Source organism: Mirounga angustirostris, unplaced genomic scaffold (assembly GCF_029215605.1).
Source record: "Mirounga angustirostris isolate CCGP_5_RB_7025 unplaced genomic scaffold, mMirAng1.0.hap1 SCAF_12, whole genome shotgun sequence".
Classification (NCBI taxonomy): domain Eukaryota; kingdom Metazoa; phylum Chordata; class Mammalia; order Carnivora; family Phocidae; genus Mirounga; species Mirounga angustirostris.
Genome location: NW_026991720.1, coordinates 47940522 through 47956102, shown reverse-complemented (window position 1 = coordinate 47956102; position 15581 = coordinate 47940522). Strand labels below are relative to the sequence as shown.

Genomic DNA, 15581 nt, shown 5'->3' with positions numbered 1-15581 from the left:
GTTTTTATTTCCTTCATAATCCATATACTATGTTCTACTACTAGATTAGGCTTAAAGAAGACCTCCAGGGGTGGAACTTTCTAAAGCATTTCTTCACCTGGAACTGCAGGTGGCTATCAGGTACCCTGAGGGGAATGAGGAGCCTCGGAGCAAAGCAGACAAGAGGCAGACAGAAAAGAATCAGATTATATCTGTGCCCAAAATTCAGCTGTGACTTGGGTCAGACCACTCCCCAACTCTTCAGTTACAAGAAACAGTAAGTCCCCACTTTTTGCTTTAAAAAAAAGCACTTCTTCAAGGAAATGTCCAAAGATCTTTAGAACCAGGTATCTCTATTTTGGTACTTTCTCTCCCTGCAAATTTCTCACTGAAAGCACCGTTAACATTAGAAATCAACTAGCCAGTCTATGCAATCGTTGGGGGAAAAAAACTCGTTTTCTTTGGCAGCCATTTTATAAGCTTCACCTGACATAGTAATGTTGGGAGAAGGGGGGACACCTGTCCTTAAAATGAAAGTGTCAACACAAAAAGACTCTGAATTGTTGAACCCTTAAATGCTTCATTGCACTACTGTGCATAATGGCAAGAAGTTTCAAGGTTTTATACACCTACATTTTTCCATCCCATTCTAAGTCTGGTCTTTGCTGTTAGTAGATTGAAACTCATTTTTTTCTTTTACCCAACATTTTTTAAAATTAAATATAGCTATGAAATAATAATGCTGACATTTTAATATATCAGAACTTATTCATCCAAATTGTTACTTTTTAAAATAGCCCTCTTAGGAAATCACACTTGTTCAAATGACAATGCCACCATTCAAAACGTTTTTTAGGCTGCCAGCATAAAGTATTTAACAAATGTTTTCATTTTATTATGGCATGATACTTACCCTCAGGCCCAAAGCTTTCTTATCCTTTAGCCTTCTCCTTTCATTCATCTAAGTTTCACATTCTCCTACCCTCTACTGCTGTTATAATCAATACTCAGAGGACCTCACAGAGTCAAGGTCACAGGGGAACCAGAGATGTGGGGAAGAGAAGATGTGGGAAAAGAGGATTCTCTCTTCCAGGCTCTTGCCTCAGTGTGAACCATCCACAGAACTTTTCCCACCATGTGCTGGGGGCAGGGATGGGAACTCCAGACGAGAAGCTAAGACAAGTCTTTACTCTTCACTAATCTGGGAGGAGCAGCTACCCAGAATCCATCTTTTTTCCTTCCTCATACCCACTTATATATCTCAAGGAAAAAGAAAATCCAGTAACTAAATCTGTGTCCTAGAATCTTCTCATTTCTATTTAGGAATCTGAGAGATCCTGTCTCTACAACATTCATTTCAGACTACACCATTTCTGTTTAGAGGTGAGCAAAGATTATACACAATATTTTTATAGTTCCTCTGAGACATGAAATGACTCTTAACAGTTATAGTTCCCTACCAGAAACTGACTCTTAACACTTAATAATTATTCCCCCCCCCCAAAAAAACCGCTTCAGTACTTTATTATAGTCAAAATGCAATTTTAATAGAAACTTCCTTGTACTATTATTTAGTCTTGCCACCTGAGACACCCCTAACACCCTGCCACATCCAACTCAACCTGTTTTATTCTCCATAGCACTAGGTGGACTGCTAGACATACAGGAGGTATTCAGAAATTCTATCCTAAAGTAGAATTCTACCCTAAAGTAGAAATCTCTAGAAACTTAAACCTGCTCTTTACATAGGCATTACGTTTCTTAGTATTTACTTCAAGTCTATCATCCAGAAGTGGGCTGTTTAATTTTATTTTTTCTCTCACTTTTTTCTATATTTCTTAGGAAATATTTAGTACTCTCCCAATTCTGGGATTATATTCAGCCCTTACTTTCCACTCTACAACTTGCACAGAATTTCCTTCACATCTCAAAAAAACAAAACTCTAAATTCAGTTACTAATACATGATCTCCTGTCATGTGAGTTATTGATAAAGTTTAACAAATCCAAACAGGAACTGACCAGTAGATGTTATCATCTAACAGGATATACTCTAGCCCCCAAATTCTTGAAACAACAATGATAGCCTAAGAACAAAACACTAGAGATATGTCATAACTCAGCTCTGTACTTCATTATGGCATATAGTGTTGCTAGGTTGTCTCCTGCTTTACGGCCAATAACATATTTATTCACAAAGTACTGCCATACAATATTTGTGAAGTACATTCACATATATTCTCATTGAAGCCTCATAATCTAATGACACAGGTTGTCATCATGCCCATTTTATAGATGAGGAAAACAGCTGAGGTGAAATAACATGCCCCCAGTAAGAAAGCAGGTGAGTATCTAAGTTGGGATTCAAACTAAGTTTCCTATCCCTAAGCCTATTCTTGTCCTAAGACAAATTGTGCCTCTCAATAAGATGAGAAGCTATTTCCACCAAACTACCTGCTTTCACAGCATAATCAGTAAAGTTATTGTCTCAGAAAACTGATACATAGCCAAGGCAAGCACAATGACCCGACCTGGGAAATGTTCCCAGTCACCTGCCAAAGTAGATCGCCTCAATCTTTGTTGCACAGATAGATATTGGATGAAAGTTAACAATAATAATATATATATATATATACACACATATATACACACTTGTAATGTATATATATGTATATAAAACAACAAATATATAACATGTATAGAATTAACAGTGAAATAGGTTTATAATTCCATTGGGTATACTCCTCAGTTGTCATATTTATTTTTAAACATCAAAATCTAGAACCAATCTAAAGAAAAGGACTTACCTGTTCACCTGCATCTTGAAACTCTTTGCATGCATCAGGGAACACATCATAAATAATGAGTGGATAGCCATGTTTCATGAGGTTTTTTGCCATTGGATTCCCCATGTTGCCCAGTCCAATGAATCCAACTGGAGTCTTAGAAGCCATTGACCTAGAACACACTGATTTCAATAAATTACTTTCAGTAGGGGCAGTGACATTTCTTATTGTAAACGTTCATTCAATATTAGTAAGTCAATTGCTACTGAGATGTTTTCTATTTTTAAAAAAACCTTTAAAATGCTAGTTTTAAACTAATGATCTAATCACATTTAAAGACATCAACCATGTATAGACAAACATATAATTATTTAGTTCTGCAGGAAACAACTATACAATTTTAAGCAATCTCTCCTGTTTTCTACCTCTATTAATATCCCTTTACCATTTTTAACAATAAATTTTAAAATGTTATCATTTCTAAAATATGTACTTTACCTATTATGTGAAGTACTCTAGATTCTTCATATCTATATTATCTCCTTTAATAATGTATATGACAAACTGAAAATATTCCATAAAACATGTATCTTGGACAAGGTCCAAGAATGGAAAAGTTTTTTACCTTCTCACCCCCACATTTATAGAAATCATCCCCTCCAATGGTATAAAAAACATCTTAGTAAAATGTTAAACCAACTAAGTCACCATTTTATAAATTGGGTTATAGGGGAGAAGACGGGGATGCTTCCATAGGCTTTAAATGGCAAGGGTAATAGTTTCAGTGCCTTGGGCTAATAACTCCATGCACTTTCAGAGAAGAGACATTTCCATTTACAGAAAAGGAATTGTTTTTAAAAAGCTGTAAGCAGGTTTTGTTTGATTTTCTTCTTTTTCACAGAAGGCCTTTTGAAATCATACTGGGGCACACAATGCAAAGTAATGCTTTTTGCAAGAGAGAGCAAATGGACTTTGCACTGCCTTGAAAATAACCTTAAACATCATTTCATTTCTAGATTTAGAACTCCACTCAACAAGTATTTACTGCATGAAGTACTATGACAGAGGCAGAGATAGACATAAGCAAGATACATATAGTCCTTGCCCTTGAGAAGCTCCCAGTCTACTGAGAGAATAATTCCACTTGCCCTTTCCCCTGCCATTGAAAGCTTTATTTTTCCTTTGTCTTTCAAGGACTCCAGTTACAAAACTGTGTAGTGCACCAACTAATCACAGTCACCCTTTTAAGTTTCAGATGCTCTCAACTGATGGATCCCTGCTCTTCCTTGAATTTAATCGAAATGCAATGAGATTTCCTAAAAGCAAATTATTTGAAGCCCTAAAGCTTAAGAAATAGAGGTCTTGAGAGAGACAAACCATAAGAGACTCTTAATCATAGGAAACAAACTGAGGGTTGCTGGAGGGAGGTGATGGAGGGGGATGGGGTAAGTGGGTGATGGACACTGGGGATGGTATGTGTTGTAATGGGCACTGGATGTTATATAAGGCTAATGAATCACTCCTGAAACAAATAATACATTATATGTTAATTAATTGAATTTAAATTTAAAAAGAAAAGAAATAGAGGTCTTCTGGGGTGCCTGGCTGGCTCAGTCGGTCAAGCATGCAACTCTTGATCTCAGGGTTGTGAGTGTGAGTCCCATGTTGCGTGTAGAGATTACTTAAAATAAAATCTTAAAAAAAAGAAACAGAGGTCTTCTTGGGTTAGAAGCATATTTAATTCCTTTTAACTTGATGATTGACTCTAACATTGCCATTAAATATGGGTGTCATTCTTGTGCAACATCACCTTACCAGTGCTAAGTTTAACACCGTGAGTATAATAGGATTCCTGTGTCTGACTTTCTGGCCCACAAGGGGTTCAATGACAGAGAAATGACACCTAACTGAAATGTTATGATATTAAACAGAATGAGAAGCATACTTTGTAAGAGAACTCTAGCATTAATAACTAATGATGATGCTAATAACTATTGTACCTGAGTATGGTATTAAGCTTGGAAAGGTATCATTTAACTAAAATTATTAGAAATTAGGACGATGGTGATTTAAAAACAGTTAATTTAACAGGCAACTCTAGGTCAAACAGTTAAGTATGGCAAGGTAGAACCACAATTCATTCACACATTCAACAAATATGAAGCAACTATTATGTACTGTGCCAGATGCCACAGAAGACATAATGACATACAGTCCTTGCTGTTAACAAGCTTAAAATCCAAAAGGAAATAAACTATGTACACAAATATTAAAACAATAAAGTTGAAGGTAAGTATAAAAAACAATGCTGACGTAAAGGAGAATTCATCTGGTTTAAGCACGTAAAGAAGGTAGCACGTGACCTAAGTATTCTAGGATTTCAAATGGGAAGGAGAGTAGGAAGGAAGGGAACTCCATATAAAAAAGAACATGAGTATATGCAAGGAAATAGGAAAGCCAAGAAAAAATAAATAACAGTAAAAATTATTCTTGGCAATTTTACTACATGCCAGATACTTACTAAACACTTTATAAATAGCACTGTCATCATATTCTATCATTAAGCCTCCTTTCAGCTGACAGCCCGGACACTTAGTGAATTTAAATAAAATGCCCAAGACTATAGTAAACTGCAATGCCAAGATTCAAATCCAGCCAATCTGACTCTAGGTTCTTCACTTTTAACCACTATATGACACTGCCCTTCATTCTTCCTAGAGGATCCACAAAGAAACAAAACAACATGAATTAAGACTGAAAGAAACAATGTGGGGCGCCTAGGTGACTTAGTCGGTTAAGCATCCAACTCTTGATTTCAGCTCCGGTCATGATCTCAGGGTCGTAGGATGAAGCCCGCAACAGGCTCCACACTCAGCAGGGAATCTGCTTGAGATTCTCTCTCTCCATCTCTCTCTGCCCCTCCCCACTGTGTGCTCTCTCTCTCTAACATGGATGGACAGATCTAAAGAAGAAAAGAAAAAAAGAAAAAGGAAAAGAGAAACAATGCAACCATAACGTGGAAGACTGGGAAGCATGCTAAACAATTTGACTATATTTTTTAAGGAAGAGGTACTGCCACAGGCAGCAATCTCTTTGACATCATCAGCCTTAGCAACATTTTTCTAGATGTCTCCTCTGGCAAGACTAACAATAAAAATAAACCACTGAGACTAATATAAAGACTAATATAAAAGTAACAGTAATACTACCAGAGGTCTCTCTTTGTCCATTTGAGCTGCTATAACAAATATACCATAGTCTGAGTGGCTTAAACAACAAACATTTATATCTCCCACCTCTGGAAGCTAGGAAATCCAAGATCAAGGTGGCAACAGATCCAGTGTCTGGTGAGAACCCACTTCCTGGCTTGCATATGGTCATCTTCTTATATCCTCACATGGCGGAGAGCAGAAAACAAGAGGACAAGTTCTCCTCTCTTTTTATAAGGATACTAATCCCATTTGTGAGGGTTCCGCCCTCATAACCTAATTACTTCCCAAAGGCCTCATCTCCTAATACCATCACAGTGGGGGTTAGGATTTCAACATCTAAAAGAGGGAGGCAAACATTCAGTTCACAATTAAGGTCATAGTATAATAAAAGGTGGTGGCCTTAGAAAAGACAGATACGAAAAATATTTCAAAGGCAGAAGTAAAAGGACATAGCAATAGATTGGATTATGGGCTAAAATAAGGGAAAGATCAAAGATGACAGCAAGAAAATAGTGCTATCAATAACCTAAGTGGAGAAATCGAGAAAGAGAGCTATCTCCATTTTAAATAAAGTAACTATGAACTGTCAATGAGCTGAAAGATGTCCCACAGACTTAGAAATATTATAACCAATTATGATCATCTCAAAGATAGGATGAGAAAAAAAGACACATATTTGGTAACAATCTGCTTTAAGGCGAGAACTGAAATTGTGGCAGTTGATAGAACTGCCAAATGAGAGTAAAGGAGACCGAAGAACAAAGTCCAAGGGAACATCAGCATTTAGAGGTCAAAAAGAAGAAGAGACCAACTCTGAACCGTCAAAGATGTTTAAATTAGGGGACAAGGATATTAAAAGTTATAATAACTGTAGTCTGTATGTTCCAAAAGTAGAGATATGAAAGACACAAAAAAGACCCAAAATCGAATTTCATAAGATGAAAACGAACATATGTAAGATGAAAATCACACTGGATTAAAAGCAGAATAGATACTGCAGAAGAAAGGATTAGTGCTCTTAAAGACATAGCAATAGAAACTATGCAAAACAACATGCAGAGAGAGAACCTAAAGAATAAAAAGAACATTAGTGAGCTGTGAGACAGCTTCAACTAGCCAAATACACATGTCACTGGAGTCATCAAATGAGAGAGAGAAGTAGAGACAAAAAAAAAATACATGAAGAAATAACAGCCAAAAATGTCCAAATTTGATGAAAACTATAAACCGCCCCACCATACCACATTCAAGAAGCTCAATGAACCCCAACACAGGAAACATAAACACAACTATACCAAGACACATCATAATCAAAATGCTCAAAAGCAGCCAGAGAAAAAGACATTATATGCAGACAAGCAAAGATAAGGCAGATTTCCTGTCAGGAACAAAGCTACTGAGAACACAGTAGAGCATCATCTTTAAAGTACTGAAACAACAACTGTCAAGGTAGGAATCTATATCCAGTGTAAAAATACATAATCACAAATATTTGTGTATATGAAGGGGCAGGAAGAAATTTGGAGGCATGTTGGATATATTCACAATCCTGATTCTGGTGATGGTTTCACAGGTATATACGTATGTCAAAACTCATCAAATTGTATGCTTTATTTTTTTCCTAAAAAAAGATTCGATTTGGGGCGCCTGGGTGGCTCAGTCGTTAAGCATCTGCCTTCGGCTCAGGTCATGATCCCAGGGTCCTGGGATCGAGCCCCGAATCGGGCTCTCTGCTCGGCGGGAAGCCTGCTTCTCCCTCTCCCCCTCCCTCTGCTTGTGTTCCCTCTCTCGCTGTGTTTCTCTCTGTCAAATAAATAAAATCTTTAAAAAAAAAAAAAAGATTCGATTTATTTATTTGAGAGACAGAGAGTGCAGGAGTGGAGGGGAGGGGCACAAGGAGAGGAAGACGCAGACTCCCCACTGACCAGGGAGCCCCACGTGGGGCTTGATCCCAGGACCCTGGGATCATGACCTGAGCTGAAGGCAGACGTTTAACCGAATGAGTCACCCAGGCACCCCAAATTGTATGCTTTAAATATGTACAGTTTATTATAAATCAACTATATTGCAATAAAGCTGTTTTTAAAAAGTCAACATGTTAGGGCGCCTGGGTGACTCAGCTGGTTAAGTGTCTTCCTTCAACTCGGGTCGTGGTCCCGGGGTCCTGGAATCAAGTCCCGCATGGGGCTCCCTGCTCTCCTCCTTGGGCTCCCTGTTTGGTAGGGAGCCTGCTTCTCCCTCAGCCCCCCAACCCCACCTCCCACTTGCGCTCTCCTTCTCAAATGAATAAAAATCTTTAAAAAAAAAAAAAAAAGTCAACATGTTTCTGGAACAGACATGAAGGGCACCTGGGTGGCTCAGTCAGTTAAGCCTCTGCCTTTGGCTCAGGTCTTGATCCCAGAGTCCTGGGATCAAGCCCCAAAACAGGCTCCCTGCTCAGCAGCAAGTCTGCTTCTCCCTCTGCCTCTCCCCCTGGCTTGTGCTCTCTCTCTCTCAAATAAATAAAATCTTTAAGAAAAAAAAAAGAACAAGAGAAGACAGTTCTCAAATAAAAGATACTAAAGTGATATATCAATCAAATGCAATGCATGGAGTTTGAATGGATCCTGATTTGGAAAAAAGAAAGAAAAAAATTATAAAAGATATTCTTAAGAAAACTGTGGAACGTTAAGTATGAACTGGATATTAATTGATGTTCTGGAACTGCTAACTGTCTTAGGTAATGATAGTTTGGTTATTTAGGAGACAGTCCTTATTCTTGGGAGATTCACCGCATTATTTAGGGTTGAAGCGTCATGATGTCTGCATTTTACTTTCAAATGATACAGGTGGGATAGGAGTATATTTGGGAAAAAATTAAGCAAATATGTCAAAATGTTAACAATTCTTGACTCTAAGCAAAGAGTACACAAATATTCATTGTATTATTCTTTCAACACTTTTGCTTAAAAATTTTCATAATAAAATAAAGGGGGAAAAAGCATTATCTATATGGAAAGAATATCACAAACATGACAATACGAATAGCCAGGAAAAACACTTGCAGCGCACAAGAGGAACAGCACTTCTTTGGTTTATATGCAAATGATTCTTTAAAATCCAGAAGAAAAATATGAATAACTCATTTTTAAGTAGGCAAAAATTGCAAAATAACAGTATACAGAAAATACGTAAATGACAAAAACTTTAAGAATATATTCGATTCTGTCATAATTGGAGTAACATAAAACAAAGCAATGTAATACCATTTTTCATTTACCAGATGAACAAATTGGTTTCTCTGATAAAACTATCGGCAAGGAAGGACTGATGAAAACATGTACTCTCACACACTGCAGAATTACATACTAGCCTTTTGGATGGCAACTTGAAAAACATTATCTACATACTGAATTTTATTATGAAATTTAAAATTAAAGTGTACATACTCTTTGACCCAGTAATTCCATGTCTAGGAATGTATGCTCTACTGGGGGGTCAGCACACTCTTTTTTTTAAAGGGTCAGATAGAAAACATTTTCAGCTTTCCAGGCCATGAGGCCCCTGTCACAGCTATTCAACTCATCCACTCTAGTTTTAAAGCAGCCATAGACAATCTATGAACAAATGACCATGCTTGTGTTCCAATACAATTTTATTTACAAAAACAGGGGACCAGCTATAGGCCACAGTTTGCTGATTCCTACTACGCATAAACTCTGAACAACACAAAAATATATTTTATTATAGTGCTGTTTGTAACAGCAAAAAACTGTAAACTAAATACACATTAACAGGGCACTTGATAATCCACAGAAAATCAATACAATGAAATATTATGCAGATGTTCAAAAGAATGTGTTATCTAGAAGTATAATGAAAAAAATCTCCAGGATAGGTTATTAAGTGAAAAAAAGAAAGATGAAGAGCATTATATATAATAACATAGTATATAAGGAGAAAAGAATATATATGCATTAACCTTTACTGATTTCTGTAAGAATACATAAGAAACAGTAGCTACATCTAGAGAGTTGGACTGATGGGTCAGAGTTAGAGAAAAGACTTTTTTATAACCTTTTGAGTTTTTACCATGTGCATATAACTTTTGTAACTACTTTTATAATAAGATAAAATACATGAATTGGCACACAGTGAGTGTTTACTAATGTTACATGAGTGAATGACTAGAGAGAGCTTTCATCAAGTGGACATATGGGGATAAAGTCAGTTCTGAAGCAATCAGAGTAAAGACGGTGATAAAGTGGATCCAGCAAAGTGGATCCACACCCATTAAACATTGCAGGTTGACTCTCCAATATCCTTCCTCCCAGACCCAGAGGCAAGTTCCAAATAGCCTAAACCAATCATGGTCATGCTGTCTTCTCTACAGCTGACAGGTTCCCCAGACTGGCAGCCCTAAGTAAACGATGTGGAAATGGTGTGGGCAATCTGAATATGTAATAAGGAATGAACTAGAGATTAATAAAAGGATTGTATCTAATCAGCAAATTTCCTTGACTATCAGTAGTAACATTACTTAAGTGGCAGCCAGGGGGAACATAGACCACAGACAAGAGAAGCTACCCAGAATAAGAGCAGGAAGTGGAGGAATGCTATCAAAGGCATCACTAAAATTTCTGATTATAAATAAATCTGAAGTCTGAGCTGGATACAGATACAGATAAACCTAGAGAGGAACCTAATGAAATGAGAAAGCAGAAAAGTATGTCTATGTATTTGCCGTGGTGGGGGCGGCGGGGAATAGGGGGTCAAAGGACCAAGTGTAATGATGATGATATACAGCACATCGGTTAACAAAACAGGGGCAGGGGGTGCTGTAATATTAACCAGAAGGCTAGGGGTGCCTGGGTGGCTCAGTCGGTTAAGCGGCTGCCTTGGGCTCAAGTCGTGATCCTGGGGTCCTGGGATCAAGCCCCACATCCGGCTTCCTGCTCAGCAGAGAGCCTGCTTCTCCCTCTCCCTCTGCCTGCCACTCTGCCTACTTGTGCTCTCTATGTGCCAAATAAATAAATAAAATCTTTAAAAAAACAACAAAAAACCAGAAGGCTAGTTCAGCTTTTGAAATATTCGCAGTATAGCAATTCCTAGCAATGAGATCTTGGAAGAGCTGAAGTAGAGTGCTGATGTTAGTTGTTAAAGTTGAGGCCCAGCTTTGGATGGGCCAGTATGAAAATCAATGAAGATAAAGTCTTTTAATGATGGGCTCAGTTTGGGCTCAGCTGTTCATTTCATTTTTGCTTGTGGCAAAGATAGAGAAAGGGTAGTATAATTAGATGATTTAATGTCAAAAGAGAAGAGAGTTTTCACTGATGGTGATAATATTTAAGAACTTCTCTGAAAGATGGCCATATACAAGACCTAGGTTCCTATCCAGGCAAGGTCACTTCTTAGATGTATGCCCCTGAACTAACAAGTTACTTAACTTCCCTAGACATTAAGTTTTATCAACAAGAGTCACTACTTCAGGTTACTTAAAGATACTTAAGGACTCCTTGAGATAATACACGTAAAGTGCCGAGCAGTGCCTGGCACATGATAGGTCATTAAGTATTTACTACTTTTACTATCAGTAGTCAAGAAGGAGTACGGGGGTACAAGTCTTATGCAAAATGCCCATTTTGTCTAGAAGGTAAGAAGAGCCAGAGTGTTAGAAAAAGGGATACAGCGTATTTTAAAGGATGCTCTCTATCTGAAGAAATAGAGCTCTTTTTAAGGTGAAGCATCAGGAGTGCTTGGACAATATAGAATATGCACCCAAAGAGGCAGAAATACAAATAAGAGAATTACTGCACTAAAAGCTTTCAAACTTAATACATTTTCCTTTAAGTAAGGCACACAATTAGTGTGCAGAAATAGAATCAGATGATAGCTAAAATCAAGCTGGCAGGAAATCAGTCAACACAGACAAAGGTGACACTGGTTGGTAAAGAAACTAGCTAGAAAATTTGGCAAAATTAATTTCTAAATCTATAGATGTAAGTTTATAGGTTATGTCCTTTTTCTCCAATGAGACAGGGGCAAAGTTATCCATATCTTGGTAACATGTCATGTTACCAAAAACCAGGCTAATCTAAATATCAAAATGCAAAAATTGTAGAAAACTGGAAAATATGTCCCCATAAGGGAAAAAGTTAATCTCACTACACAAAAATAATCACTATTAGCATTTTGCATAGCCCTGCCAGTCTTTTAAGTACATTTTCTCATTATATTGAGATTATACTGTATACACAAATTTTATCCTATTTTATTACATAATATTATGTCATCTCTATTCTATTTGCTTTAATATTAAGAGTTACCGAACTAAGGGTAACTTGAGTCAAGTTATTTCAGAAATAAATATTCTCCTTATGTAATCTCACAAGTCTAAGGTCAACTTTTGGTCCGAGGACCATATGCAGCTTTTCAGAGTTTCATGTGCAACCCTAGACGCTAAGGTTAAGGAAAAAAATTGCCATGTATTTTATTTATTTTTCTTTCTTTTTTTTTATGTATTTTATTTATACTATGCATTGCTTTGAAAGTAGGTTTCATATACACAAAAAGGGCCATAAAAAATGTTACTCCCAGTTCTATACATGATTCTGGTTAATTTTCCCATCCCACCTTTGGTCGGGTGGTCATTTTAACATGATGTGATACAAATTATTTTTCCATGTACATATTGATGAGTCACAATGAATACAAAGGGCCTATAATTGTAGATTTTTTCTTGTCAGTTTAAAGAAGTCTAAACTAAATCTAATTACCTTTTAAGATAAAATACAAAACTTTTTATAAATGGTGATGAAATAGTAATATATGTGTAGGTTAATAGTTCTTATATTTTTCCTTTTTGATGCTTTTAATATTTTAAAATTAAGGTATGCTATTAACCAGCAACCCTTAGGTTTCCCTCTCTCTCGCTCTCTTTTTTTTAGTAAATAAATTGTATGGATCTTTATAATAGTATCATCCATATGATATAAACAACCTAAACATACGACGGAGACAAATATCCCACAGAATTCAGAAAACTAAATAATGTTACTATTTGAACATGGTTCTTTCAGTCCCTAGACTCTAGATTTGCATGTAATTTTTTTTTATTTTTTAAGACTCCAATGCCAAAAAAAGCTAATGCAAAAGTAAATTTAGTAAACTAAAATTCACAGAAACATCTAAACAATTCCACCAAGTAAAAACAATTGTTAAAGTGTTTTAAGCAATCATCACAAAATGAAATATTTAAAATTTATCATAAATCTATATCCACACATCTTTGGGTCAAAGAACCCAAAGAACAAGATTATATGCCAAAGTAGTCTAACCAGCACTCTGAGGTAGGCTCATCCCATACAGAGGCAACTATGATAGTCTTAGGCCTCCGGCCCTTCCAGCATGAATTGAAAGAACTTTCATAACTCTAATGGGTACATCCAAAGTTCATGAAAATATCATTAGAACACCTTGTTAAACCACTAAATAACACATACATCTTCCCTGGCTAATCAACACTGAAACAATAGCACATTCATGTGAAAACTGGTTTAGCAGATTCTGTGAGTTTGTATCTTGTTAACTGTGATTGTGTAGCAGACATCTGTTCTCTTGCATCATGTGGAGCCTAAGCCAGTAGAGGAAATTCACTCTTCTGCTTAGGTATTACTGAGTGAGGAAGAAGGGAAGCTATTAAGCACGAAATTGCCAGCCTGGTATTTTTTTTTTTACGTGATCAGAAAAATATTAATACAAGGCTTTTTAAAAAATCCTGAGTATGAAACTGCTCAACAGTGCATTGTTACAACTCTCAAACTTTTACAAAAAGACAATGGCAATGTCCCCATAAATCAACCAATTTTTCAATTAAAGAGGAATGCTGGTGTACTAGTAACTGCAGGAATGAGGAAGAATCAAGAACTACCTTCTAGATCCTGATGGGATACCCTGATTCATTCATCCAAGGGGCCTCAGGTTCTTCAATGGAAAAATGACAAAAGATTAGATCTCTGTGGATCTAAAAATTGCCTCTTCCTAAGTCGATGGCTGGCTTCCATAACTTATAACGGTATGCGGGGAGGAACAGGATAGGTTCAGGCCACAATTTTGAGGACGCTGAAAGTGCCTTGGTTAACAATCTGACAGAAGTGCCATCTTCAGGTAGCACAGTTACAAAGAAAGAGGGGACGGAGGAGGCAAGTCTTGCTGGTCAAGGGTGATTTAAAACTTTACTGGAACGACTTGTCCAATAGTTTTGTACAGACGACCACTTGTGTGAGACCATCCTACGCGATTAAGGTGGTTAAACAAAAATCAAGCCCCACAGCCCGATGGCACGCCCACCAGGGTGCATCCCTGGGGGCGTTGAAAGGTCAGCCAGCGCTGTAAGCCTAGGAGTCGCAGGGATAGGTGCCCGGTCGCCCCTGGAGTTGGGCCCTCCAATTGTCCTTGGAGCCCTAACTCCAAAGAAGCACGCCCCGGAGCCAAATATTCCTCCCTTACCCCAAGCTCTTCCCACCCCGTCCTCAGTCCCGAAAAAGACGCTGAAAGCCATTCACCTGGATCCCGAACGGGGTTAAAGGGGGCGGGGGTGGGGGGGAAGCACCAGCTGTGCGAGCGGGAGCCGCAGAAGAGGCCAGGCCTTGGGACCAGCCAAAATTGGGGGTTTTAAGCCCCGACCCAACCGCAGCGCCTCCCGTGAAAACACGTCTTCGGCCGTCAGGGCGCGAGAAGCGGGTAGCCGGAGGAGGGACGGGGGGAGAAGGCGCGAGGTCCTTACCCGCTGCAAGGCTGGCGGCTGCCGGGTGCTGCCGGCGGCTCCAATACCGGAGGCCGGAGGCGGCTCCACGGAGCCGTAAGGAGGCTGCCATGCTGCCCCCGCCCCGCCTCCCCGCGGTGACCTCCGCGGCTCCCCGCTCAGCCACTGCGAGCGTGCGCCGCGGAGCAGGCAGGATCCACCGTGGCGTGGGGCCGCGCGCGCACGCGCTCTGCAGCTCGGAGCGGGCACCCACCGACGGCAGGAGGAGCGCGACGCGGAGAGGCGCGGCCCGGCCAGACAGAGGTCGTAGGTCCCCTGACGGATAGGGGACCAAACCAATCAAGATTCTCAGGTCCCCGCACCTCGCTCACCACCAATAGGAAGCCTTTTCGAGCCCCACCCACATCAAGCGCCCTGGCCCCACCCCCAAGCTCCTCCCCCGGCTACCGACTGCAGGCGGGAGTCTAGTTGTTTATCAAAACGCCGCGGGTGTGCGGGAGGCGGTGGCTGCCAATCATTACCGACACCAACGAGCGCCTGACCCTCCAGAACCGCCCCCTTGGAGGGTGTAACTGCATGGGCTGCCTCCGTGCAGACAGGAGCAAAACTTTGATTCGCAGCAGCTGCTGTAATTTTTATGCAAAAGCAGAAATTCCTGGTCTAAGTATAGGGACCCGTAGGGACTTCAATAATATGTGGATCTCCTAATGTTAGTATTTGTATTTTTAGCGTCTGTTCATTGAAAAACAACAAAAATCTACCATAAATGTAGTAACTTTGAAATTCATGTCATTTTATTTAACACAACAGTTTGTCCATAAATTTGAAAAACAGTAGGAAAGCAAGTCGGTAACATTGTTCT

General features: G+C 38.9%; 1 protein-coding gene across 1 annotated transcript in view; it reads right to left on the bottom strand.

Moving 5' to 3' along the window:
• The window catches only part of HIBADH (3-hydroxyisobutyrate dehydrogenase), a 105407-nt gene extending 90438 nt beyond the window's left edge, over window positions 1–14969 (bottom strand). The window contains exons 1-2 of the mRNA XM_045864520.3: window positions 14741–14969; window positions 2786–2946 (exon numbers count right to left, since the gene is read on the bottom strand). Coding sequence (XP_045720476.1) covers window positions 2786–2946; window positions 14741–14831 — 252 coding nt within the window. The 5' untranslated portion in view covers window positions 14832–14969. The remainder of the gene's footprint in view (window positions 1–2785; window positions 2947–14740) is intronic.
• Between the last annotated feature and the right edge of the window lie 612 nt (window positions 14970–15581).